At 54.5% G+C, this 25,788-nt stretch overlaps 1 protein-coding gene across 1 annotated transcript; it reads right to left on the bottom strand.

Annotated features, from left to right (window-relative positions):
* Positions 1-4,726: 4,726 nt before the first annotated feature.
* On the bottom strand, positions 4,727-25,292 carry LOC134339709 (maestro heat-like repeat-containing protein family member 1). Its single transcript, XM_063036436.1, has 4 exons — positions 25,145-25,292; positions 12,572-12,700; positions 9,810-9,920; positions 4,727-9,723 (listed from the first exon to the last, which is right to left on the bottom strand). Exons 1-4 carry the CDS (start codon positions 25,290-25,292, stop codon positions 4,793-4,795), a joined length of 5,319 nt encoding a protein of 1,772 aa, XP_062892506.1. The 3' UTR covers positions 4,727-4,792.
* Positions 25,293-25,788: the final 496 nt, after the last annotated feature.

The raw sequence follows: 25,788 nt of genomic DNA, 5'->3' as shown, positions 1-25,788 counted from the left end.
GACAAAGCACCAGGCAGCTATCCAAAAGTCACTTAAAAGACCCTATCGTATCCGCCTCCACCACCGTTGCCGGCAGCCCATTCCACGTACTCACCACTCTCTGAGTAAAAAAACTTACCCCGACATCTCCTCTGTACCTGCTCCCCAGCACCTTAAACCTGTGCCCTCTTGTGGCAGCCATTTCAGCCCTGGGGAAAAGCCTCTGACTATCCACACGATCAATGCCTCTCATCATCTTATACACCTCTATCAGGTCACCTCTCATTCTCCGTCGCTCCAAGGAGAAAAGGCCGAGTTCACTCAACCTGTTTTCATAAGGCATACTCCCCAATCCAGGCAACATCCTTGTAAATCTCCTCTGCACCCTTTCTATGGTTCCCACGTCCTTCCTGTAGTGAGGCGACCAGAATTGAGCTGAGTATTCCAAGTGGGGTCTGACCAGGGTCCTATATAGCTGCAACATTACCTCTTGGCTCTTAAACTCAATCCCATGATTGATGAAGGACAATACACCGTCCTCCTTCTTAACCACAGAGTCAACCTGCACAGCTGCTTTGAGCGTCCTATGGACTCAGACCCCAAGATCCCTCTGATCCTCCACACTGCCAAGAGTCTTACCATTAATACTATATTCTGTCTTCAAATTTGACCTACCAAAATGAACCACCTCACACTTATCTGGGTTAAACTCCATCTGCCACTTCTCAGCCCAGTTTTGCAACCTATCAATGTCCCACTGTAACCTCTGACAGCATCTCACACTATCTACAACATCTCACACCTTTGTGTCATACATGCAAGGAATTTCATTTCACCCTGATGTACATGGCACTGATCAGTATGGGATCTCTGATCTCAGGGAAGCAGGGACATGTGGCTGAATTAGACCCTACTGAGGACATATATCTCCCACGGTAATGGCCAGTTAGATGAAAGAGCTCGTCTCCAGTGTGTGGTCCCAAACCTCTTTCCTCACATGGACAACCTGGACAGATTTCCCCACAGCGAGGGCATGACTGCCCAAAACTTCTGAACTCTTCCCACCTGCACTGTCACTCATGGCTGCCAACAGCATCGATTCTCTCTGCAGTTGGAGGAGGCCGCCGCGATGGCTTACTGTTAAGCAGGCAGGGAAAGGATTTCATCTGCTACTGAAGTGGAGCGAGACAGTGGAGGCACGGGCGACCACAGATCAATATGCAATCCGCTAGAGAAACTCAGTGAGCCAGGCAGGAGTGCAGGGCTTTCATCCGGGATCATCAACAATTCCTTTCCCACCAGCAGGTTGTCGACCGCTGGGGCAAAACTCAGCATCACATTTATTACCACCGACTTGCCGTGGTGTAAGACGTTCTTCAGAAGCGTAGTAATGCAAATACACAAAATAACTATAAATCACAAAATAGTCTGTTCACGAATCAGCTTGTGCTGTTACGTTCCACGTCGAGTGTGTCTTCTGGCCCCTGTACCTCCTCCCTGATGGTGGTAATGGGCTCGTGGAGAAACACCACCTTCTTCAGGCACTGTGTCTTGAAGGTGACCTACCTCAGTGGTTTGTCCACGATGGAGCTGGCTGCGTCTGCAGCCTCGTTTCAGTCCCGTGCATTGGCGCCTCCACACCAGGAGTCTATACATCTATAGAAGTCTATCTGTCTTTGGTGACCAACCAAGTCTCCCCAAACTCCTAATGACAGAGAGACACCAGTGTGCTGTCTTTGTGACCATTGTACAGAGAGTAGAGCACTTGACATGGAATTAGGGAAGAGAAATGTTTGACAAGCCAATTTGTTCTTTCGACAGGATAAATGGGGGCTAATTTCACCGGGATCAATAAAGTATGACTATGACTAATGGATGCAGTTTTAACTTTTTGTAAGCCTCTCTGCAGATACCAAACATGAGATTAAAGAAAATTAGGGCAGGTGTTTTTTTTGGGTGGGGAAGGGGGTGATACAGGAAAGGACTGAGGAAACACAACAGACTAGTGAGATATTCAGTGGACCCACTGTTCCCAATGCACATCAATGGCTCTGGGGACGGGATCAGGTATCGTGCATCCAAGTTTGCTGATTGTCCACACATGAGGGTGCCGTCGTTGGGCTGAGGACGACGCAGAGGGGCTTTGGGGGAATGTGCACGATAGGTCTTGGCAAATCGATGTGAAATCAAATGGTTTACTGTTCTAAAGCAGATGCTTTCTTTTAATGGCAAGAGATTGATAATTCTGAAGGAGCTGCATAACCTGACTTACTGAATGATAAGGTGATGGTTCATCGGATCATGAAGAAGATAAATGTCTTTATTGCAAAGCTATAGGCATAGAGATGTCCTACAGTTATGGAGACCTCCAGTGAGACTGCGTTTGGAATGGTAGTACAGGTCTGGTCTCCCTCTCCAAGTACACTGGAGGTCTCCACAACTGAAGGATTTCAGCAAGGGCATGCCAATCGTTTCATGGGACGAGCAACCATTATCGTATGAGAAATGACACAGTAGGCCTACACCCTTGAGATTAGAGACCTCATTGAAGCCTACCAAATACTTCCACAGCTTGACAAGGCATGATGTGTTGGCCTTCATTAGTCGGGGGATTGAGTTCAAGATCTGTGAAGTAACGTTGCAGCTCTGTGAAATTCTGCTGAGACCACATTTGGACTCTCGGGCTCGGTTCTGGACACCTCATTATAGGAAGGATGTGGAAGCTTTGGAGAGGGTGCAGAGAAGGTTTACCAGGATTCTGCCCGGATTAGAGGTAGGGTTGGGCGAGCGAGGGATTTTCTCTTTAGAGCAAAGGAGGATGAGAGGTGACTTGATAAACTTGTACAGGATCTAGAGGACAGCCAGAGACTTTCTCCTACCCCCGCACCCCCCCCAACCCCACTGAAGGTGGGAATGACTAATACAAGGGGATGGTGGAAAATAGAGGAAGGATTTTTACCACAGAAGAGGGTGTAGGGAATGTGCTGCTAGGGGCTGGTGCATTCGAGACATTCAAGGGACTAAGATGGGCACATGCATGAAGGCAAAATGTGGGAGGGAAGGGCTAAATTGACCTTGGAGTACACTAACAGATCACTTTTAACCTCATGGGCTGGAGCTGGTACTGGTCTCCGTTCTACATCTCATCTGGCTGGGGTGTCACAGTCCCAGAGTAAATTCTTGGCTAGTTGGGTCAAATGAGAAAATCTTTGTGTGGGGTGAGCGCAGGAAAGCCGTATGGGGTGAAAGGACAGCCCTGCTCCTTATCAAATGGCGGTTTCTGCTTCTGTAGTGTTCTTACCCACCGCTGCCACTGATGTCAGACTAACAGGTCTATTTTCTCTCTTCCTCCTTTCTTAAAAAGTGGGATAACATTTGCCACCCTCCAATCCGCAGGAACTGATCCTGAATCTATAGAACATTGGAAAATGATTACCAATGCATTCATGATTTCCAGAGCCACCTCCTTAAGTACCCTGGGATGCAGACCATCAGGCCCTGGGGATTTATCAGCCTTCAGTCCCATCAGCTTACCCAACACCATTTTCTGTCTAATGTGAATCTCCTTCAGTTCCTCTGTTACCCTAGGTCCTCCGGCCACTATTACATCTGGGAGATTGTTTGTGTCTTCCCTAGTGAAGACAGATCCAAAGTGCCTGTTCAGCTCGTCTGCCATTTTCTTGTTCCCCGTAATAATTCCACCCGTTTCTGTCTTCAAGGGCCCAACTTTAGTCATAACCCATTTTTTCCTCTTCATATACCTAAAGAAGCTTTTACTATCCTCCTTTATATTCTTGGCTAGTTTACCTTCATACCTCATCTTTTCCCCCCATATTGCCTTTTTAATTATCTTCTGTTGCTCCTTAAAAGTCTCCCAATCCTCTGGCTTCCCGCTCATCCTTGTTATGTTATACTTCCTGTCCTTGACTTCCCTTGTCATCTTACAGGGGTTCCTGGCTCTTCAAGGGCTCATCCCAGTGTGGGGAGGGTTTCAGTCTCAACACCCCCCACCCCCTTGGGTCCCGGCTCTTCAAAGGCCCATCCCAGTGCAGGGGGGTTTCAATCTACCCCCAACCCTCCCCACCCACCTTCAGGCATTGAGTTCCAGACTCCCCGGCACTTAGTGGGTGCAATAACTTCTCTCCCTCCTACCTCTGACACCCCCACCCACTCACTACAACCTGTGACCCTCCCAGGCGAGGTAAATCGGCCTTGCCTGTCCCCTCTGTCCTGCAGACCCTCCCCCCACCCCCACAACCTTCCAAGACGCATGACGTCCTGACTTTAAAACACATCATGTTCCTCCCCCAGCGCTGGGCCTGAACCGGGCCACTGCCTCGCCCTCCCCATGAGGACTGCGGCCGTCCAAGGCGGCCGGCGAAGGCAGACGGGACGGGGAGCGTGCACCAGCCCCACCAGCTGCTCTGAGTAAAGCAAGCCAAGCTCTAAACCGCCCCCCGTCCTACACAGCAGCCCCTCCCCTCAGAACCCTGAGCCACGCCTCGCTCTGATGGTTCCCCCTCCCACTACGAGGGGCGGCAGGTCGACAGAACACGGACTCAACCGGCCCTCCCCAATATACCTTCCTCCTCTTCACCGTCCAGCAGTGGGTGGGTGCGGGATGAACACAAGGACAGCGTCTGACCAGGCTCTTTGCTATTGGTGCTTTTATTAATTCCATGCACTTTCTAACTCCTACTCCGATCCAGGACGTGTGTCTAAAATTCTTAAGGACTCTTAAATTTAAAAATGGAAAACAAAAACTCGGCGCTGCTTCCGGGCTGTCGGGCTGCGTGTTCTGCTCGGGCTGCCGCTAGAAAGCCCGCTGGAGCCCCAACACCTTGGCGGCCTTGGCGCGGACACAGGGCGAGACGTCGTGCAGCATCATGATGATGGCCACGCAGACGTTCTGGTCGGCGCTGGCCTCCACGTGCTCCCTGGGCAGGTGGTGCATCAGGAAGCCGGCCAGGACGATGGCGTTGCCCCGGATCTCGGGCAGCACGCTCTTGAAGAAGGAGACGCTGCTGGAGAGGTAGAGGCCGGCCCTGTCCGGGAAGTCGCTGACGATCAGCCTGGTCAGCTCGTCGATGAAGTCCCAGTAGCGGGTGTCGGCCTCCTCCAGCAGCTCGGCCCGGAAGACGGCGCGGATGTTGTCCGAGCACAGGTGGGGGCCGAGGAGGTGCAGCACGGCCTTGCAGGCGGCCACCACCTCGGGGCTGCTGTCGTTGACGTGCAGCAGGAGGCTGACCAGGCTGAGGTGGACGCGCTCCATGAAGAGGTCGCAGGGGCCGCCGTCGGCGAAGTGCAGGAGGCTCCCGAAGACGGCGAAGGCGGCCGCGCGCAGTCGCTCGCGCTCGCTCTCGAAGAAGGGCTGGACGGCGGCGATAACGTCGGTGAGGGCAGGCCCCACGTCCTCCTCGGCCAGCTGCCCCAGGACCTTGGAGAGGCCCGATAGGGCCTCCAGCGCCACGAAGTCGTCGAGCTCGGCTCTCTGGTCCAGCCCGCCCACCATGGCGGCCAGCAGCTGGTCGGCATACCGGGGGACCTTCTGGGGGGCGCCGAGGGCCAGGTTGCCGAGCCCCCGGACCGAGAGCAAGTGGACGGAGGGCGACGGGTCCTCCAGGGTCCTCAGCAGGCTGCGCACCAGCACGTCGGTGACGGCCAGCTCCTGTATCACCGGCTGAGCCAGCAGCTCGCTGAAGAACGCGGCCGCTGTCGCCCGCTGGTGCTCGTGGGTGTGCAGCAGGGCCGGCTCCAGGAAGTGGATGATGCCCACCAAGTAGCGGGCGGCGTGCCGCCCAGTGGCCTGGGCCAGGAGGGCCGTGCTGCGCCGGTGCCCCTCCGCGCTCTTCATCAGCTCCCAGGCCACCTCGTCCTCCAGGCAGGTGACCACTTCCTCCGTCCCGCCCCGGACCAGCGTCAGCTTCAGTGCCTCCACCGCGGAGTCCCACACGTTGACCGGCTGGGCGCCGGACGGCTGGAGGCCCAGCTTCCTCCTCTTGGACGAGCTCTTACCCTGGCTGTCGGCCACCCTCTCACTGACGAGGAAGCTGAGGTAGAGGACCAAGGTGCCGAAGAGCCTGGGGTACAGGCTGACCACAGGCTCCGCCGACTCGGGGTTGGAGACCATCGCGGTCAGGGCGTAGACGACGGCCACCGTCTCGGAGGCGGCAGCCTGGGGCTTCCGGCCGGGCGAGAGGTAGCTGTTCAGTTTGTCCAGCAGGCACTGCATGGTGGCCTGCGCCAGCTGGGCCTCGCGGGCCAGGGACTGCCAGATGCCCGCAGTGTACTTGTCATAGGGCAGGGGCTGCAGGAGGAGGTGGGCCAGCACGCCCGGCATGCACTGGGAGGTCAGCAGGGAGATGAAGTAGGTAATGGAGAAGCGGATCTGCTCCAGGCTGACGCTCTGCACGCGGGTCTGCAGGCGGCCGAGGATGTCGGGCACGTGGTCCCGCAGCGCCTCGCCGTGCCTCCGCGCCAGCCCGTTCATCACCACGGAGCAGGCACTGGCGCTGGTGCTGTGGTAGTCGGAGAGGCCCTCGAAGAGAGTGAAGAGCAGGGAGGGGAGCTGGTTCCTGGGCAGCCGCCCGGAGAGGACCTGGGCCACGTCGCAGCAGATGCGGAAGAGGGCGTGGCAGTCGGGGTTCTGGAGCCGCGCCTTGATGGCGTGCAGGTGCTCCGCGGCCCCGTCGGCCCGGCGGGAGGCGCCGCCCTCGTAGCGCTCCTGGATGCACAGCAGCGTGTGCAGGCCGTCGACGGCGGCGTGGCGGACGGGGAGGGAGGGGTCGGCGCAGCGCGGCACGAGGTGGCCCGCCAGCGCGCCCAGGTTGTGGAAGGTGCCGGCGTGCATGGCGTTGAACCTCTCGCGGTAGAAGCCGAGCAGCGCCAGCGTGGCGCCCACCGCCCGTTCCCGCTCGTGGTCCCTGACGGACGCCATCCACTCCTGGACGTACTTGAAGATGAACTCCAGGCCCTCCGAGTTGAGGCTTTGCGCGAGGAACTCCTTCAGCAGCTCGTGCAGGGCGGCCACGGTCTCGGCGTGCAGGACCTCGCGCTCCTTCAGTTTCCGCGTGTCCTTCTGCTTGTCGGCGTCTAGCGGCAGGAAGGAGAAGACGGCCTCCAGGCAGCCGCGGATAAGTTCCGACGACTCCATCTCGTTGAGCCGAGGCTCCAGCCGGACGAGGTGGACGCAGGCGTTGATGGCCGTCTGCCGCACCCGGGTCTTCAGCTGGGCCCTGGGCTCCCCCGCGATCAGGTCCTGCATGTACGACAGCAGCTCCTCCCTGCGGCTGAACTTGAAGTTGTGCTTGCCCTTGTTGGCGTAGATGGCCTTGGCGATGAGGGTCACGGCCTTGATCAGGGTCAGCTTTATCATCAGGTCCTTGGTCTCCACCTTGATGCCCAGGACCTTGGTGTTGGACAGGCTGAGGATGTGGTCCAGGATGTGGAGCTCGATGCGCTGGAGGATGAGCCCCTCGGGGGCGTAGAGCGCCACGTAGCCGTAGCACAGGATGAGGGTGCTCTTCACCCGCTCCATGTCGCCGTCCAGCCTCTCCTTCAAGATGTTGAAAAAGCTGGCCGTCTTCTTCACGATGTCCATCCTGACGAACTCGTCCAGCTTGGCCAGCGTGTCGTCCAGGTGCGACATGGCACAGAAGCCGATGCCAGTGGCCAGCCCCTCCCGCTCCAGCAGCTCGGCGTGCTGGACGCTGAGCAGCATCTCCTGCAGCCCGTTGCCGATCACGTCCCGGTTGCTGGTCTGGCCCAGCACAATGCCCACGCACTTGTAGAGGAAGGCCTTCTCGCGGGGGAAGCTGTGGTAGCCGTGGAGGTGGTGGGTCATCTCCTCGCTCAGCTGCCAGGTCCACTTCTCGTCGGTGATGGTCTCCAGGGTGCGCGAGAGGAAGAAGAAGAGCTTGTCCTCCCACAGCTTCTGGGGGAGGGAGTCCTCCTGGTTCTCGGCCAGGGACTGGATGAGCTGGGGCAGCTCCTCGTCCCACAAATGCACCACCTCCGGGTGGATGTTGGGGCTGAGAGCCCGGAGCAGCCGAAGGGCCGCCAGGCCCCTCCCCTGGCCCGCGTAGGGTGTAGCAGAGACCGCCAGCAGGCGGGCCAGCAGGGTGTGGGGCTTGGGCATGCCCAGCCTCTCGCTGTAGTTCAGGGCGGTCCTCTGCTCCTTCTCGCGCTTCCTCTTCGCCCCCACCCGCTCCAGGCAGCGGCAGACGGTGGACAGGGCGTTGGTGTACTGCACGGGCGTGACGAACTCCAGCAGGAAGGGCCACAGCACGTCATCCATGGCGTCCAGGCCGACCAGCGAGCCCAGGACGCCCTCGCAGAAGCGCCGCAGCTCCTCGTCGCTGACGTCCTCCTCCTCCTGGAGCTGGAGCCAGGAGGGATTCTCGGAGGGCGTCAGGCTGCACTGCAGCACGAGGAACTCCACCAGGGTGTACCCGCCCTCCAGCTGGAGGTAGCCATGCTCGCCCATCCGCCCGATCACCTGCGCCAGCATCTTCTTCACCCTGTTGTCGTTGTCCTGGAGCGCCTGCTTCACGCCGCACACGATCAGGGCCTTCTTCGTCTCCAGGGGCTTGAAGCTGGTAGCGATGACGTGGTCGAGGGCGGTCAGCGTGCCGAGGCGCACCCGCTCGTTGCTGTTGGACAGCTTCTGCAGCAGGAACTTGACCAGCCCGTCGACGGAGACGTGCAGGAGGATGACGAGGCACTGCAGCACCTCGGCGTGGTTCTTGCGGCCCAGCTCGCCGGCCGGATCCGCCGGCGAGCACAGCTGGTGGTGGAGCTGGGGGAGGAGGGCGTCCATCTGGGCCTCGGGCACGTGGCTGCCCATCTCCACGCCTGTCTCCAGGATGTTGTGCAGGCACTGGGTGACGTAGAAGGGCTCGCAGCGCTTCTTGTAGAGGGCCAGGACGCCGGTCAGAAAGCGGGGCAGCTCGTCATCGATCCGGTCGTTGGGGAGGAGGCGGACCATGTAGCTAAGGGCCACCACGATGGCCGTCCTCAGCTTGCTGTCCTTGTTCCGCAGCCAGTTCCCAAAGAGGATCTTGTAGGCGGCGTAGATCTCCTGGGAGAAGACGTCCTTGCAGAGGACTGGCTTAGTTGTCCTGTCCACGCTCGAGAGGTACTCCAGGATACTCTTGCTGAAGAGGCCCAAGGCGGACGTGAACACCCACTTCATGTTGTCCTGCTTGACCAAGGACAGCATAGGCAGCATGGTCTGCAGGGTGGTGGGCAGGTAGGGCACCATGCCCTGCACGTTGGCCACCGAGAGGTTGGCCAGGGTCTGCACCACGAAGAACTGGGGCAGGCTGCCGGGCTGTAGCTTCCGCATCACCTCCTCCAGGATCTCGTCGCTGAACCGGGAGCCCAGGGCCACCAGCAGGTTGCTGGCTGCCTCCTTCCAGCCCACCTCCGCCTCCCCGGACTTGATCATCTCCTCGGAGGCCAGGCCGATCATCCTCTTGGCCAGCGGCTGGCCGAGGAGGCCGATGGTGTCGCGCACGATGCGCTCCATGCACTGCAGGATGGCGGTGCGGTGCCCCTGCGCCAGCTGACTGTGCTTCAGCAGGAATTCCAGGCAGGAGCCCAGCACCTGCTCGGGGTTCTGGCAGCCCAGGCTGTGGAGGGACTGGGCGATCTGCCCGCGCACACCCTCGTCCTTGTCAAAGGCTGCGTCCGTCAGGGCCTCGAGGGAGGCCTCCCCCCTGCACGCCTCCATTTTGCTGCACACTTGGGTGGGCCGGAGTCTGGGGCAGGGAGTGTTGGGCGGAGGGGGAGGGAGGGGCGAAGCACCCGACAGTTTTGGCGACGATTACGGGCGACGGCAGCAGCTAAATCCTCCTCCTCGCCCCGACCTCCCGGCGTCTGGTCAAGAACGTTGTCCCCCCGGGCACAGACCTCACACGACCCACCTACCCCAGTGAAATCTGCCGACAATCAGAAAGAGGACGTCGTTTGCTGGGGCTGGTAACTTCTGCACGTTGCCACACTGCTCCCCAACCACAACCCCGCCCTCTTCCCTCGATGCTCTGAACTGCACACCTCCTCCCCGCTGGGCGTCAAGTTCCACCCCACCCGTCCATCCCCACCTTCCTCCTCACTGCTGATTCAGAGTGGATCCCCCCTCCGGGTCGTCCTAAGCGGATGGGCCCCACTCCTCCTGGCCCCGCCTCTCCCCGGAGCTCACCGCAGTTTCCTGGCACTGTTGCATGGCTGTATGAGAGCCTGACGCCTCGCCTCGGCCAGCACTCAAATCCCTGGTGTCAACTCTTCCCCCCATCAGCGCTCCCCCAATTGTGAGATCATGCCCCTGTCTGTGAGGGGTGCTGGGGGCTGGGGGGCTTATTTTTCAGCCTGAGGACCACGACTCACCAGCCCCATTGTGACTTCACTTACCCCTTCAGACGGGACCAAAGAACCAGCAGGAATTTGGCTTGGGGGAGTCTAAAGATCATTAAAGGTGGTAGATCAAGGTACTTGCCTTCAATAACAGAGTTTGCTCTTGCAGAAACACGGCCCCAGGGCAATATCCACCTACCATTAACCTCCACTCAGCCACTCGGGCTAAACTGCTGTTATTTTTTTTAAATATTGTCATTATCTGCAGCTGTCTTTTTCTGCTACGAAATACATGTACCGCATGATCGTGCAGATTGGTAGAAGAAATAAAAGCTTAGACTTTTTTCTTCCCCTAAGAGGTGGAAAGGGACTGGTGCAGGATTCCCTGAAGGTTACTTTGCGGGTTGAGTCGGTGCCAAGGAAGGCAAATGCAATGTTAGCGTTCATTTCGAGATTAACCAGAATGTCAGGATGATTGTGGCTTTATAAAGGCACTGGTGAGGCCTCACTTGGGGTACCGTGAGCAGTTTTGGGGCTGACATTGGAGAGGGTTCAACAGAGGTTCACTAAAACGATTCTGGAGGTGAGAGGCTTCTCACACAAGGTGGGTTTGAGGGCGCTGAATCGGAACCTGCCGGCATTCTGAAGAGTGAGGGGGTGACCTCACTGAAACCCATCGAACGGTGAAAGGCCTCGACAGGGTGGATGTGGAGGGGACGTTCCCCTCCACACAGCCTCACAACAGAGGGACGTCTACTTGGCACTGAGATGAGGTTGTGTCTTTTTAAGCCAGACAGTGGTGAATCTGAGGAACTCATGGCCACAGAAGGCCCAGTCACTGGGTATACTTATGGCAGAAGTACATAGATTCTTGATTGATCAGGGCATGAAGGGATACGGGGAGAAGGCAGGAGATTGGGGGCTGAGAGGGAAAATGGATCAGCCATGATGAACTGGTGGAGCAGACTCGATGGGCCAAATGGCCTAATTGTGCTCCTGTGGTAAATATTCAGAACGTGCTGAATATTTGCTCCTGTATCTGATGCCCCTGTGTGTATACCCACTCCTCTATCTCACAGTCCTGTGGACTATATACAGTGTGAACTTCAGAAGAGCAGAGAGACCATGGCATAACATTGCAGCACAGAAGAGCACCAGGCATAGGCCCTTCAGCCCATTGTGTACGTGCTGACCCTGACCCCGACCCCGACCCCAGTGTAAACTGGGCATCCTCCCCTGTCTCAAATATCACCACCATCCCTGCTTCCACCGTTTGCCCAGGGCAGCTTCTTCCCAGGCACCAGCTCTCCTTTAAACTCAGGGGTTCCTAGCCTGGGCTCCACAGACCACCCCCACCCCCAATTAATGGTAAGGGTCCATTGCATAAAAAAACATTGGGAATCCTTGCTTTTAACTTTCCCCCCATCTCGCCTTAAATGTACGTCGAGTGTTAGACATTGCTATTTTGGGGTAAAGATTCTGTCTGTCTACCCTATGTAAACTCAAACATCACAACCTGGTATGGAAGTTGTCCTGTCCAAGACCGGAAGAAGCTGCAGAAGATCGTGAACACGTAAACCTCTATATGAAACTGAGTTTCAACTTCGATAAATCCAAATTTACAAACTTAGTAAACACAATTTTTTTAAAAAGTCCTCAGTCTCCGATACTCTGAGGAAAGGAACCCAAGTTCGCCCAACCATTCCCGCTGGGTTTTGCACTTCAGTCAGGCCAAGATGCTGGTGAGCCTCTTGGAGCAGAGCAGAAAAAGGCATCTGGCCCATCACGCCTGCTCCGCCATTCATCGTGACTGCTCTATTATTTCTCTCAACCCCGTTCTCCCAAAAACCTTCGACTCCCCGACTAATCAAGAATATATCAACCTCCGCCTCAAATCTACCCAATGACTTGGTCTCCACAGCTGTCCACGGCAATGAATTCCGATTTACCGCCCTCTGGCTAAAGAAATCCCTCCTCGTCTCTGTTCGAAAGAGATGCCCCTGTATTTGACCACAACAGATAAGAGCAGGACTTGGTTTGTCGAATCCGCTCTGCTGGGGCTCTGCACTCTGGTCCTAGACTCCCTCACCCATCCTCTCCAAATCTTCGGCACTGTCTTCACAACGTGTTGACCAGAACGCCACATAATGTTCCAGATGCACAGGAGCCCAACCAAAGTTCAATCCGGCCCCAAGATGACTGAACACACTGTCCAGTAAAGGCCAGCGTGCTTACTTACACCCAGTCAGCTTGCGTTGCACGGCAGAGCAGAGAAAAACAGCGATGATCACACCAGCGAAGGTGCAGCTGGAGATTGACCAGGACGTTTCGATTACTGGGGGTACAGGGTAAGCTGGGTCCGCTCTCACTGAAGCAGGGGAGGGGGGAGAGAACTGAGGCAGCGGCAGAAGATTCTGACAGGCGGAGATAATGGGAACAGTGAGGAAGCAAACTAAAACCAAACCGCAAGCACACGCCGTCAGGGTGGACAAGTGGGGCTATGGGATGCTTCTTCTCCCCATCCAGAGGAAAGAATGAATTCTGGAATGCACTGCCTGAGGAGGAGATGGAAGAAACTCCCTCAGCAACAAGATATCGCAATAATCTCAGTGATGAAGACAGGTGAAGTCTCCTCAACGCTCTGGAGGTGTACCTGCTGAAATTCAGAAGAACGAGGTGGGGGATCTCACGGAAACCCACCAAATACTGAAAAGCCGAGGAAGGGTGGATGTGGAGAGGATGTTTCCAATAACGGGGGAGTCTTGGGACCAGAGGGCACAGCCTCAGAATAGAAGGAGAAATGAGGTGAGGAGAAATTTCTTCAGCTGGAAGGTAGTGAATCTGGGGAATTCATTGCTCCAGATGGCTGTGGAGGACAGGTCGTTGGGCATATTTAAAACGGAGATTGACAGATTGCTGTTTAGTCGGGGGGGGGGGTCAAAGGTTACGGGGAGAAGGCAGGAGAGGGAAAATGAATCAGCCATGGAAAATGGTGGAGCAAACACGAAGGGCCGAATGGCCTGATTCTGGTCCGAGGTCTCACAGAGGAAGTACCGGAACGTGGAATCAGTGTAGGTGGGCTCTGGACGGTCGACTGCAGCAAGGTTCTGGGAAGTGCAAGTGGGAGGAGAGATGAAAAGACAGGTTAAAAGACAGGGGGGGCCTGAGTAAGGGTGTATGAAGCCAGCTGGAGAGTTGGGGGAAAGTTCAGAAGGCAGCTGAACACCTGCCATCACCAGTGGGGACAGAGAGGACCAGAGGAGGGTGGCCGCAGCTGAGATGTAGGGAAGACAGGCTGGTGTCCTGGGCCCTGCTCCAGTCCCAGGCCCACAGGACAAGGGTGCCCATGATGGGGAGGGTGCGGGGAGGGAAGGGGGGTTCAGTGGTCTGTGGACAGGGCCTAGACTTTTCATCAGAACGACAGACTGCAGGACACGAGGGATGAAATGAAAAAGCCTGGCAGAAATACTCAATTCTGGGAATCCAGGGCAATAAGGGGCACAGGGGGCCAGAAACAGGGATGTTGGATTAATGGGTACCCTGACCCTCAGTTTACGAGGTTGTCCACGTCCCAATGCATCAAAATCTGGACAAGATCCAGGCTTCTCCTGACAATAGCTGTAACTTTCATTCCTGCAAATGACAGGAAATAACACCATCCAGGCGAGAAAATGCAGAAAAAGACCCTGACGTTCACCGTCACTGTCAATATACTGGGGGGGGGGGGATTATCACCCTGACGTTCACCGTCACTGTCAATATACTGGGGGGGGGGGTTATCACCGACATTCACCGTCACTGTCAATATACTGGGGGGGGGGGATTATCACCCTGACATTCACCGTCACTGTCAATATACCGGGGGGGAGGGATTATCACCCCTGACATTCACCGTCACTGTCAATATACTGGGGGGGGATTATCACCCTGACATTCACCGTCACTGTCAATATACTGGGGGGGGGATTATCACCCTGACATTCACCGTCACTGTCAATATACTGGGGGGGGGATTATCACCCTGACATTCACCGTCACTGTCAATATACCGGGGGGGGGGATTATCACCCTGACATTCACCGTCACTGTCAATATACTGGGGGGGGGGGATTAAAACCCTGACATTCACCGTCACTGTCAATATACTGGGGGGGGGGATTATCACCGACATTCACCGTCACTGTCAATATACTGGGGGGGGGGATTATCACCCTGACATTCACCGTCACTGTCAATATACCGGGGGGGGGGATTATCACCCTGACATTCACCGTCACTGTCAATATACTGGGGGGGGGATTATCACCCTGACGTTCACCGTCACTGTCAATATACCGGGGGGGGGGATTATCACCGACATTCACCGTCACTGTCAATATACCGGGGGGGAGGGATTATCACCCCTGACATTCACCGTCACTGTCAATATACTGGGGGGGGGGATTATCACCCTGACATTCACCGTCACTGTCAATATACCGGGGGGGGGATTATATCACTGTCAATATACTGGGGGGGGGATTATCACCCTGACATTCACCGTCACTGTCAATATACTGGGGGGGGGATTATCACCCTGACATTCACCATCACTGTCAATATACTGGGGGGGGGATTATCACCCTGACATTCACCGTCACTGTCAATATACTGGGGGGGGGATTATCACCCTGACATTCACCGTCACTGTCAATATACTGGGGGGGGGGATTATCACCCTGACATTCACCGTCACTGTCAATATACCGGGGGGGGGGGATTATCACCCTGACATTCACCGTCACTGTCAATATACTGGGGGGGGGATTATCACCCTGACATTCACCGTCACTGTCAATATACTGGGGGGGGGATTATCACCCTGACATTCACCGTCACTATCAATATACCGGGGGGGGGATTATCACCCCTGACATTCACCGTCACTGTCAATATACTGGGGGGGGATTATCACCCTGACATTCACCATCACTGTCAATATACCGGGGGGGGGGGATTATCACCCTGACATTCACCATCACTGTCAATATACTGGGGGGGGGGATTATCACCCTGACATTCACCGTCACTGTCAATATACTGGGGGGGGGATTATCACCCTGACATTCACCGTCACTGTCAATATACTGGGGGGGGGATTATCACCCTGACATTCACCGTCACTGTCAATATACCGGGGGGGGGGGATTATCACCCTGACATTCACCGTCACTGTCAATGTACTGGGGGGGGGGATTATCACCCTGACATTCACCGTCACTGTCAATATACTGGGGGGGGGGATTATCACCCTGACATTCACCGTCACTGTCAATATACCGGGGGGGGGGATTATCACCCTGACATTCACCGTCACTGTCAATATACCGGGGGGGGGGATTATCACCCTGACATTCACCGTCACTGTCAATATACCGGGGGGGGGATTATCACCCTGACATTCACCGTCACTGTCAATATACTGGGGGGGGGGATTATCACCCTGACATTCACCGTCACTGTCAATATACTGGGGGGGGGATTATCACCCTGACATTCACCGTCACTGTCAATATACTGGGGGGGGGGATTATCACCCTGACATTCACCGTCACTGTCAATATACTGGGGGGGGGGATTATCACCCTGACATTCACCGTCACTGTCAATATACTGGGGGGGGGGATTATCACCGACATTCACCGTCACTGTCAATATACTGGGGGGGGGATTATCACCCTGACATTCACCGTCACTGTCAATATACTGGGGGGGGGGATTATCACCCTGACATTCACCGTCACTGTCAATATACCGGGGGGGGGATTATCACCCCTGACATTCACCGTCACTGTCAATATACTGGGGGGGGATTATCACCCTGACATTCACCATCACTGTCAATATACCGGGGGGGGGGATTATCACCCTGACATTCACCGTCACTGTCAATATACTGGGGGGGGGGATTATCACCCTGACATTCACCGTCACTGTCAATATACTGGGGGGGGGGATTATCACCCTGACATTCACCGTCACTGTCAATATACTGGGGGGGGGGGATTATCACCCTGACATTCACCGTCACTGTCAATATACTGGGGGGGGATTATCACCCTGACATTCACCGTCACTGTCAATATACTGGGGGGGGGGATTATCACCCTGACATTCACCGTCACTGTCAATATACCGGGGGGGGGGATTATCACCCTGACATTCACCGTCACTGTCAATATACTGGGGGGGGGATTATCACCCTGACATTCACCGTCACTGTCAATATACCGGGGGGGGGGATTATCACCCTGACATTCACCGTCACTGTCAATATACTGGGGGGGGGGATTATCACCCTGACATTCACCGTCACTGTCAATATACTGGGGGGGGGATTATCACCCTGACATTCACCATCACTGTCAATATACTGGGGGGGGGGATTATCACCCTGACATTCACCGTCACTGTCAATATACTGGGGGGGGGGATTATCACCCTGACATTCACCATCACTGTCAATATACTGGGGGGGGGATTATCACCCTGACATTCACCGTCACTGTCAATATACTGGGGGGGGGATTATCACCCTGACATTCACCGTCACTGTCAATATCCCCCTGACATTCACCGTCACTGTCAATATACTGGGGGGGGGATTATCACCCTGACATTCACCGTCACTGTCAATATACCGGGGGGGGGGATTATCACCCTGACATTCACCGTCACTGTCAATATACTGGGGGGGGGATTATCACCCTGACATTCACCGTCACTGTCAATATACTGGGGGGGGGATTATCACCCTGACATTCACCGTCACTGTCAATATACCGGGGGGGGGATTATCACCCCTGACATTCACCGTCACTGTCAATATACTGGGGGGGGAATTATCACCCTGACATTCACCATCACTGTCAATATACCGGGGGGGGGGATTATCACCCTGACATTCACCATCACTGTCAATATACTGGGGGGGGGATTATCACCCTGACATTCACCGTCACTGTCAATATACTGGGGGGGGGATTATCACCCTGACATTCACCGTCACTGTCAATATACTGGGGGGGGGGATTATCACCCTGACATTCACCGTCACTGTCAATATACCGGGGGGGGGGATTATCACCCTGACATTCACCGTCACTGTCAATATACTGGGGGGGGGGATTATCACCCTGACATTCACCGTCACTGTCAATATACTGGGGGGGGGGATTATCACCCTGACATTCACCGTCACTGTCAATATACCGGGGGGGGGGGGATTATCACCCTGACATTCACCGTCACTGTCAATATACTGGGGGGGGGGATTATCACCCTGACATTCACCGTCACTGTCAATATACTGGGGGGGGGATTATCACCCTGACATTCACCGTCACTGTCAATATACTGGAGGGGGGGAGAATTATCACCCTGACATTCACCGTCACTGTCAATATACTGGGGGGGGATTATCACCCTGACATTCACCGTCACTGTCAATATACTGGGGGGGGGGATTATCACCCTGACATTCACCGTCACTGTCAATATACCGGGGGGGGGGATTATCACCCTGACATTCACCGTCACTGTCAATATACTGGGGGGGGGATTATCACCCTGACATTCACCGTCACTGTCAATATACTGGGGGGGGGATTATCACCCTGACATTCACCGTCACTGTCAATATACTGGGAGGGGATTATCACCCTGACATTCACCGTCACTGTCAATATACTGGGGGGGGGATTATCACCCTGACATTCACCGTCACTGTCAATATACTGGGGGGGGGATTATCACCGACATTCACCGTCACTGTCAATATACTGGGGGGGGGATTATCACCCTGACATTCACCGTCACTGTCAATATACTGGGGGGGGGGTTATCACCCTGACATTCACCGTCACTGTCAATATACCGGGGGGGGGGATTATCACCCTGACATTCACCGTCACTGTCAATATACCGGGGGGGGGGATTATCACCCTGACATTCACCGTCACTGTCAATATACCGGGGGGGGGATTATCACCCTGACATTCACCGTCACTGTCAATATACTGGGAGGGGATTATCTCCCCTGACATTCACCGTCACTGTCAATATACTGGGGGGGGGATTATCACCCTGACATTCACCGTCACTGTCAATATACTGGGGGGGGGTTATCACCCTGACATTCACCGTCACTGTCAATATACTGGGGGGGGGGGATTATCACCCCGACATTCACCGTCACTGTCAATATACTGGGGGGGGGGATTATCACCCTGACATTCACCGTCACTGTCAATATACTGGGGGGCGGGGATTATCACCCTCGACATTCACCGTCACTGTCAATATACTGGGGGGGGGGGATTATCACCCTGACATTCACCGTCACTGTCAATATACTGGGGGGGGGATTATCACCCTGACATTCACCGTCACTGTCAATATACTGGGGGGGGGGATTATCACCCTGACATTCACCGTCACTGTCAATATACTGGGGGGGGGGATTATCACCCTGACATTCACCGTCACTGTCAATATACTGGGGGGGGGGATTATCACCCTGACATTCACCGTCACTGTCAATATACTGGGGGGGGGGATTATCACCGACATTCACCGGCACTGTCAATATACAGGGGGGGGGATTATCTCCCCTGACATTCACCGTCACTGTCAATATACTGGGGGGGGGTTATCACCCTGACATTCACCGTCACTGTCAATATACTGGGGGGGGGGGGTTATCACCCTGACATTCACCATCACTGTCAATATACTGGGGGGGGGGGGATTATCTCCCCTGACATTCATCGTCACTGTCAATATACTGGGGGGGGGGGTTATCACCGACATTCACCGTCACTGTCAATATACCGGGGGGGGGGATTATCTCCCCTGACATTCATCGTCACTGTCAATATACTGGGGGGGGGGGTTATCACCCTGACATTCACCATCACTGTCAATATACTGGGGGGGGGGATTATCTCCCCTGACATTCATCGTCACTGTCAATATACTGGGGGGGGGGGGGATTATCACCGACATTCACCGTCACTGTCAATATACCGGGGGGGGGATTATCTCCCCTGACATTCATCGTCACTGTCAATATACCGGGGGGGGGCGGGGATTATCACCCTGACATTCACCGTCACTGTCAATATACTGGGAGGGGATTATCTCCCCTGACATTCACCGTCACTGTCAATATACTGGGGGGGGGGATTATCACCCTGACATTCACCGTCACTGTCAATATACTGGGGGGGGGGGATTATCTCCCCTGACATTCACCGTCACTGTCAATATACTGAGGGGGGGGGATTATCTCCCCTGACATTCACCGTCAATGTCAATACATGGGGGGGGGATTATCACCCTAACGTTCACCGTCACTGTCAATATATTGGGGGGGGAGATTACCTCCCTGACATTCACCGTCACTGTTAATATACTGGGGGGGGGGATTATCTTCCCCGACATTCACCGTCACTGTCAATATACTGGGGGGGGGGGATTATCTCCCCTGACATTCACCGTCACTGTCAATATACTGGGGGGGGGGAATTATCTCCCCTGACATTCACCGTTACTGTCAATATACCGGTGGGGGGGGAGATTATCACCCTGACGTTCACCGTCACTGTCAATATACTGGGGGGGGATTATCACCTTTACATTCACCGTCACTGTCAATATATTGGGGGGGGATTATCACCCCCGACATTCACCATCACTGTCAATATACTGGGGGGGGGGATTATCTCCCCTGACATTCACCGTCACTGTCAATATACTGGGGGGGGGGATTATCACTCCCGACATTCACCGTCACTGTCAATATACTGGGGGGGGGGGATTATCACCCTGATATTCACCGTCACTGTCAATATACTGGGGGGGGGATTATCACCCCCGACATTCACCGTCACTGTCAATATACTGGGGGGGGTGGAATTATCACCCTGATGTTCACCGTCACTGTCAATATACTGGGGGGGGGATTATCTCCCCTGACATTCACCGTCACTGTCAATATACTGGGGGGGGGGGATTATCACCCTGACATTCACCGTTACTGTCAATATACTGGGGGGTCGGGGGATTTTAATTTTGTTTGGGTCTTTAATTTTAGCCGCTGTCCACTCCAGTACTGTGTGAAGAATGCTGTTTACTCAGCTTTAGAACCCATGAGAGGACTTGCTGAAGTGCTCCTCTCGTAAGAGTTGGTTCCCGTTGCTCCTGTTCGATCCAGAACACTTTGCTGGGTAGAATCCCCTGCACCCCACGCTCAGTGTTGGGAAATGATTGTAGTCACAAAGCCACACTCATCCAGGTCAGAAGTGAAATGAGAACTATGGCCAGAGATTTGCTGCCAGATGGAGAGCCACCAAACTCTGCGAGAAGTCTGAACGGGGAAGGGATGATGCAAGTGGCCTCACCAGCTGGTAGCGCGGGGAAGGGAGTGGGTAGTACATTTGCCCGTCAGTCGGAGAATTGAGCTCAAAAGTCAGGAAGGTGATATACAAAACTTGCTGGACCTCATTTGGAATATCGTGTGGTATTCTCATCAGTATTGCAGGAGGCTTGGAAGAGGGCGCAGAAGAGATTTATTAGGATGCTGCCTGAATTCGAGGCTCTCGGTTACAAGGGGAGACTGGACAAACTTAGGTTGTGTCCTGGGGGGGAAGTGGCTAAAATGAGGGGGCAGAAGTGAAGTGGGCAAAGTGGGAGGGGTGGAATGATATGTAAATCGGGGTGATGGGTTTGTGGGTGCACACCCCGTCAGGGGTGGAGGTAAAGGCAGAGACATTCGGGGCATTTACGAAGCTCCTTAGACAGACATGTGGATGATAGAAAACTGGAGTACCATGTGTGAGGGGAAGGTTACAATCCTTTAGAGCAGGTAAAAAGGTGAGCACAGCCTCCAGTCCGGAGGTTCAGAGGACAGCTTTTAAACCAGATAGAGCAGATACTCAGCTTCGTCCTCCGAGGGTCGACAGGTCTCACACTGGAGGACATGCACTTAATGTCGGGTGAAGTCAAGTCACTTTCATTGTCACTTCGACCATAACTGCTGGTATGGGAGACAGTAAAAACAGACAATGTGAGAGGGGATCAGTGAAGGACAAGTTTGTTTTCAAAATCGAGGTGCCAGGTGCCTGGAATGCAGGGCCAGGGATGATCGACGACAGAGGAGGAAAATACAACAGAGGCATCTGAATTGTATGGATGGGGGGGGACACGGACGCCGCGGGGGGAGTGGGGGGGACACGGACGCCGCGGGGGGAGTGGGGGGGGACACGGACGCCGCGGGGGGAGTGGGGGGGGACACGGACGCCGCGGGGGGAGTGGGGGGGACACGGACGCCGCGGGGGGAGTGGGGGGGCACACAGACACCGTGGGGGGAGTGGGGGGTGACACGGATGCCGTGGGGGGGCACTTGCACACTGTGGGGGGAGTAGGGGGTGACATGGACACCGGGGGGGGGGACACAGATGCCGTGGGGGGAGTGGGGGGGGCACACGGACGCCGTGGGGGGAGTGGGGGGGACACGGATGCCACGGGGGGAGTGGGGGGGCACACAGACACCGTGAGGGGGCACATCGACACCGGAAGGGGGACACAGACGCCGTGGGGGGAGTACGGACGCGTGGGGGGAGCGGGGGGGCACACGGACGCCGTGGGGGGAGTTGGGGGGGACACGGATGCCACAGGGGGAGTGGGGGGGAACACGGACACCGTGAGGGGGCACACGCACACCGTGGGGGGGTGACATCGACACCGGGAGGGGGGACACAGATGCCGTGGGGGGAGTGGGGGGGGGCACGGACGCGTGGGGGGAGCGGGGGGGCACACGGATGCCGTGGGGGGTGACATGGACACCGGGGGGGGGGGGGAGAGTGTGAGGGGACACGGACACCGTGGAATTGTGTGTGTGAGTGTGTGTGTGTACAAACCCCATTTCCAGAAAAGTTGGGATATTTTCCAAAATGCAATAAACAAAAATTTGTGATATGTTAATTCACGTGAACCTTTATTTAACTGACAAAAGTACAAAGAAAAGATTTTCAATAGTTTTACTGACCAACTTAATTGTATTTTGTAAACATACACAAATTTAGAATTTGATGGCTGCAACACACTGAACAGAAGTTGGGACAGAGACATGTTTACCATTGTGTTACATCACCTTTCCTTTTAATAACACTTTTTAGTCGTTTTGGAACTGAGGATACTAATTGTAGTAGGTTTGCAATTGGAAATTTTGTCCATTCTTGCTTGATATAAGACTTCAGCTGCTGAACAGTCCGTGGTCTCCGTTGTCTGATTCTTCTCTTCATGATGCGCCATACGTTTTCAATAGGAGATAGATCTGGACTGGCAGCAGGCCAGTCAAGCACACGCACTCTATGTCTACAAAGCCACGCTGTTGTAGCCCGTGCAGAATGTGGTCTGGCATTGTCCTGCTGAAATAAGCAATGACGTCCCGGGAAGAGACGTCGCCTTGATGGCAACATATGTCTCTCTAAGATCCTAATATACGCCTCAGAGTCAATGGTACCTTCACATACATGCAACTCACCCATGCCGTGGGCACTGATGCACCCCCATACCATCACAGATGCTGGCTTTTGCACCTTTCGCTGATAACAATCTGGATGGTCGTTTTCATCTTTGGCACAGAGAACTCGACGCCCGTTTTTTCCCAAAAACTAGCTGAAATGTGGACTCATCTGACCACAGCACACGGTTCCACAGTCTTTCGGTCCATCTGAAATGAGCTCGGGCCCAGAGAACTCGCCGGCGTTTCTGCATAGAGTTGATGTATGGCTTCCTCCTTGCGTAATACAGTTTCAGGTTGCATTTCTGGATGCAGCGACGGACTGTGTTGAGTGACAATGGTTTTCGGAAGTACTCCCGAGCCCAGGTGGCTATAATTGTCACAGTAGCATGACTTAGGCAGTACCGCCTGAGGGCTCGAAGATCATGCGCATTCAACAGTGGTTTTCGACCTTGCCCTTTATGCACTGAGATGTCTCTGAATTCTCTGAATCTTTTCACAATATTATGTACTGTAGATGTTGAAAGACCTAAATTCTCTGCAATCTTGCGTTGAGAAATGTTCCTTTTGAACTGACTAACAATTCTCTCACGAACTTTGGCACAAAGGGGTGAGCCACGACCCATCCTTGCTTGCAAAGACTGAGCCTTTGATGGACGCTACTTTTATACCCAGTCATGATACCTCACCTGCTACCAATTAGCCTGCTTAATGAGGAGTCTTCCAAACTGGTGTTACTTGAATATTCTGTGCACTTTTCAATCTTATTTTAACTCTGTCCCAACTTTTGTTGAGTGTGTTGCAGCTATCAAATTCTAAATTTGTGTATATTTACAAAATACAATTAAGTTGGTCAGTAAAACTATCTAAAATCTTTTCTTTGTACTTTTGTCAGTTAATTAAAGGTTCACGTGAATTAACATATCACAGATTTTTGTTTTTATTGCATTTTGGAAAATATCCGAACTTTTATGGAAATGGGGTTCGTATGTATGATGCATGTATGGATATACACACACACTCACACAACCAGTTAGAATGCTCTCCACGGTAATCTATGGAAATTTGCAAGCGTTGTAGGTGACAAACAAGAGAAAATCTGCGGATGCTGGAAATCCAAATCAACACACACTCAAAATGCTGAAGGAACTCCGCAGGGCAGGTAGCATCGATGTTAAACAGTACAGCCAACGTTTTGGGCCGAGACCGTTCGGCAGGTCTGGAGAGAAAAAGATGAGGAGTGGATTTAAAAGGTGGGGGGGGGGAGGGAGAAGCACAAAGTGAAACCAGGAAGGGGCGGTGGGGTGAAGAAAAGAGCTGGGAAGTGGATTGGTGAAAGAGATACAGGATTGGAGAAGAGAGTATCTGACAAGAGAGGACAGAAGGCCATGGAAGAAAGAAAGGGGGAGGAGCACCAGACAGAGGTGATGGGCAAAGGAGGTAAGGTGAGGGAGGGAAAAGGGGATAGGGAATGGTGAAGGGGGGTCACCATTACCCATTGGAGGCTACGCAGACAGAATATAAGGTGTTGTTCCTCCAACCTGAGTGTGACCTCATTGCGACAGTGGAGGAGGCCGTGGATAGACAGATGGGAATGGGAATGGGAAGTGGAATTAACATGGGTGGCCACTGGGAGATCCCACTTCTTTCTGAGGACAGAGCATAGGTGCTCAGCGAAATGGTCTCCCAGTCTACGTTGGGTCTCCTATAGGCTACACCGGGAGCACCGGATGCAGTGTATGGCCCCAACAGATTCACAGGTGAAGTGCTGCCTCACCTGGAAGCCCTGCTTGGGGCCCTGGATGGTGGCGAGGGAGGAGGTGTGGGGGCAGGTGTAGCACTTGTTCCACTTGCAAGGATAAGTGCCGGGAGGGGTGAATGGACGAGGGAGTCGCGTAGGGAGCGATCCCTGCGGAAAGCAGAGAGTGGGGGGGGGCAGGGAAGAGATGTGCTTGGTACCGTTGGAGGTGGCGGATTATGTGCTGGACGTGGAGGCTGGTGAGATGGTAGGTGAGGACAAGAGGAATACTATCCCTGGTCGGGTGGCGGGAGGATGGGGTAAGAGCAGACGTGCGTGAAGTGGAGGGGGTGCGGTGAGAGCAGCGTTGCTGCTGGAGAAAGGGAGGACAAAGCAAACTCCCAATGAAACACAGCCACTGCCATGCCTTCTTTATAGCTGCATGGACACGTTGGGTCCAGGACAGACCCTCACAGATATTGACACTCAGGAAACTCGAAATTGCTCACTGATCCCTCCATGGCGGCTGGTGTATGTTCCCTTCGTGACGTCCACGATCAGTTCTCCGGTCTCACTGATGTCCACTGCAGGGCTGTTGCTGTTGACACCACTCAACCAGCTGATGCACCTTGCTCCCGTACGGCCTCCCGTCACCATTTCAGGCAGAGGTGGGGGGTGGGGGATTTAAATACAGTGGTGGGTGTCTGGAACGGGATGTCGGGGGTGGTGGTGGAAGCAGATGTGACTGTGGTGTTAGATCAAGCCACAAAGACACAGGGGATGCAGCCATATGAATCAGACACTGTAGAGCCCGCGTTGTGCTTGGCACAGCCCACATCGCGACAGTGGAGCAGACCACGGATAGACATATGGGAAGTGGAATTAAAATTGGTGGGCACCGGGAGATCCTGCTTCTTCTGGAGCACGGAGCGTAGGTGCTCAGCGAAATGGTCTCCCAGTCGGGTCTCCAACGTACAGCCTGTTCTCTGACCCCATTGAATGAAGGTTATGGGTCAGCCTGCAGCACAGGTTGGAGGAGACTGGAACTAGAGGTTGTGGGTTAAGGGGGAAGGGCGAAATGTTTGAGGGGAACGCTGGGGTTGGGACAGATTAGAACCAGAGGTCATGGGTGAACGGCGAAATGTTTGAGGGG

This window comes from Mobula hypostoma, chromosome 30 (assembly GCF_963921235.1).
Source record: "Mobula hypostoma chromosome 30, sMobHyp1.1, whole genome shotgun sequence".
Lineage (NCBI taxonomy): Eukaryota > Metazoa > Chordata > Chondrichthyes > Myliobatiformes > Myliobatidae > Mobula > Mobula hypostoma.
Note: the sequence above shows the minus strand (reverse complement) of the source record. Positions and strands in the feature narration are given on the sequence as shown.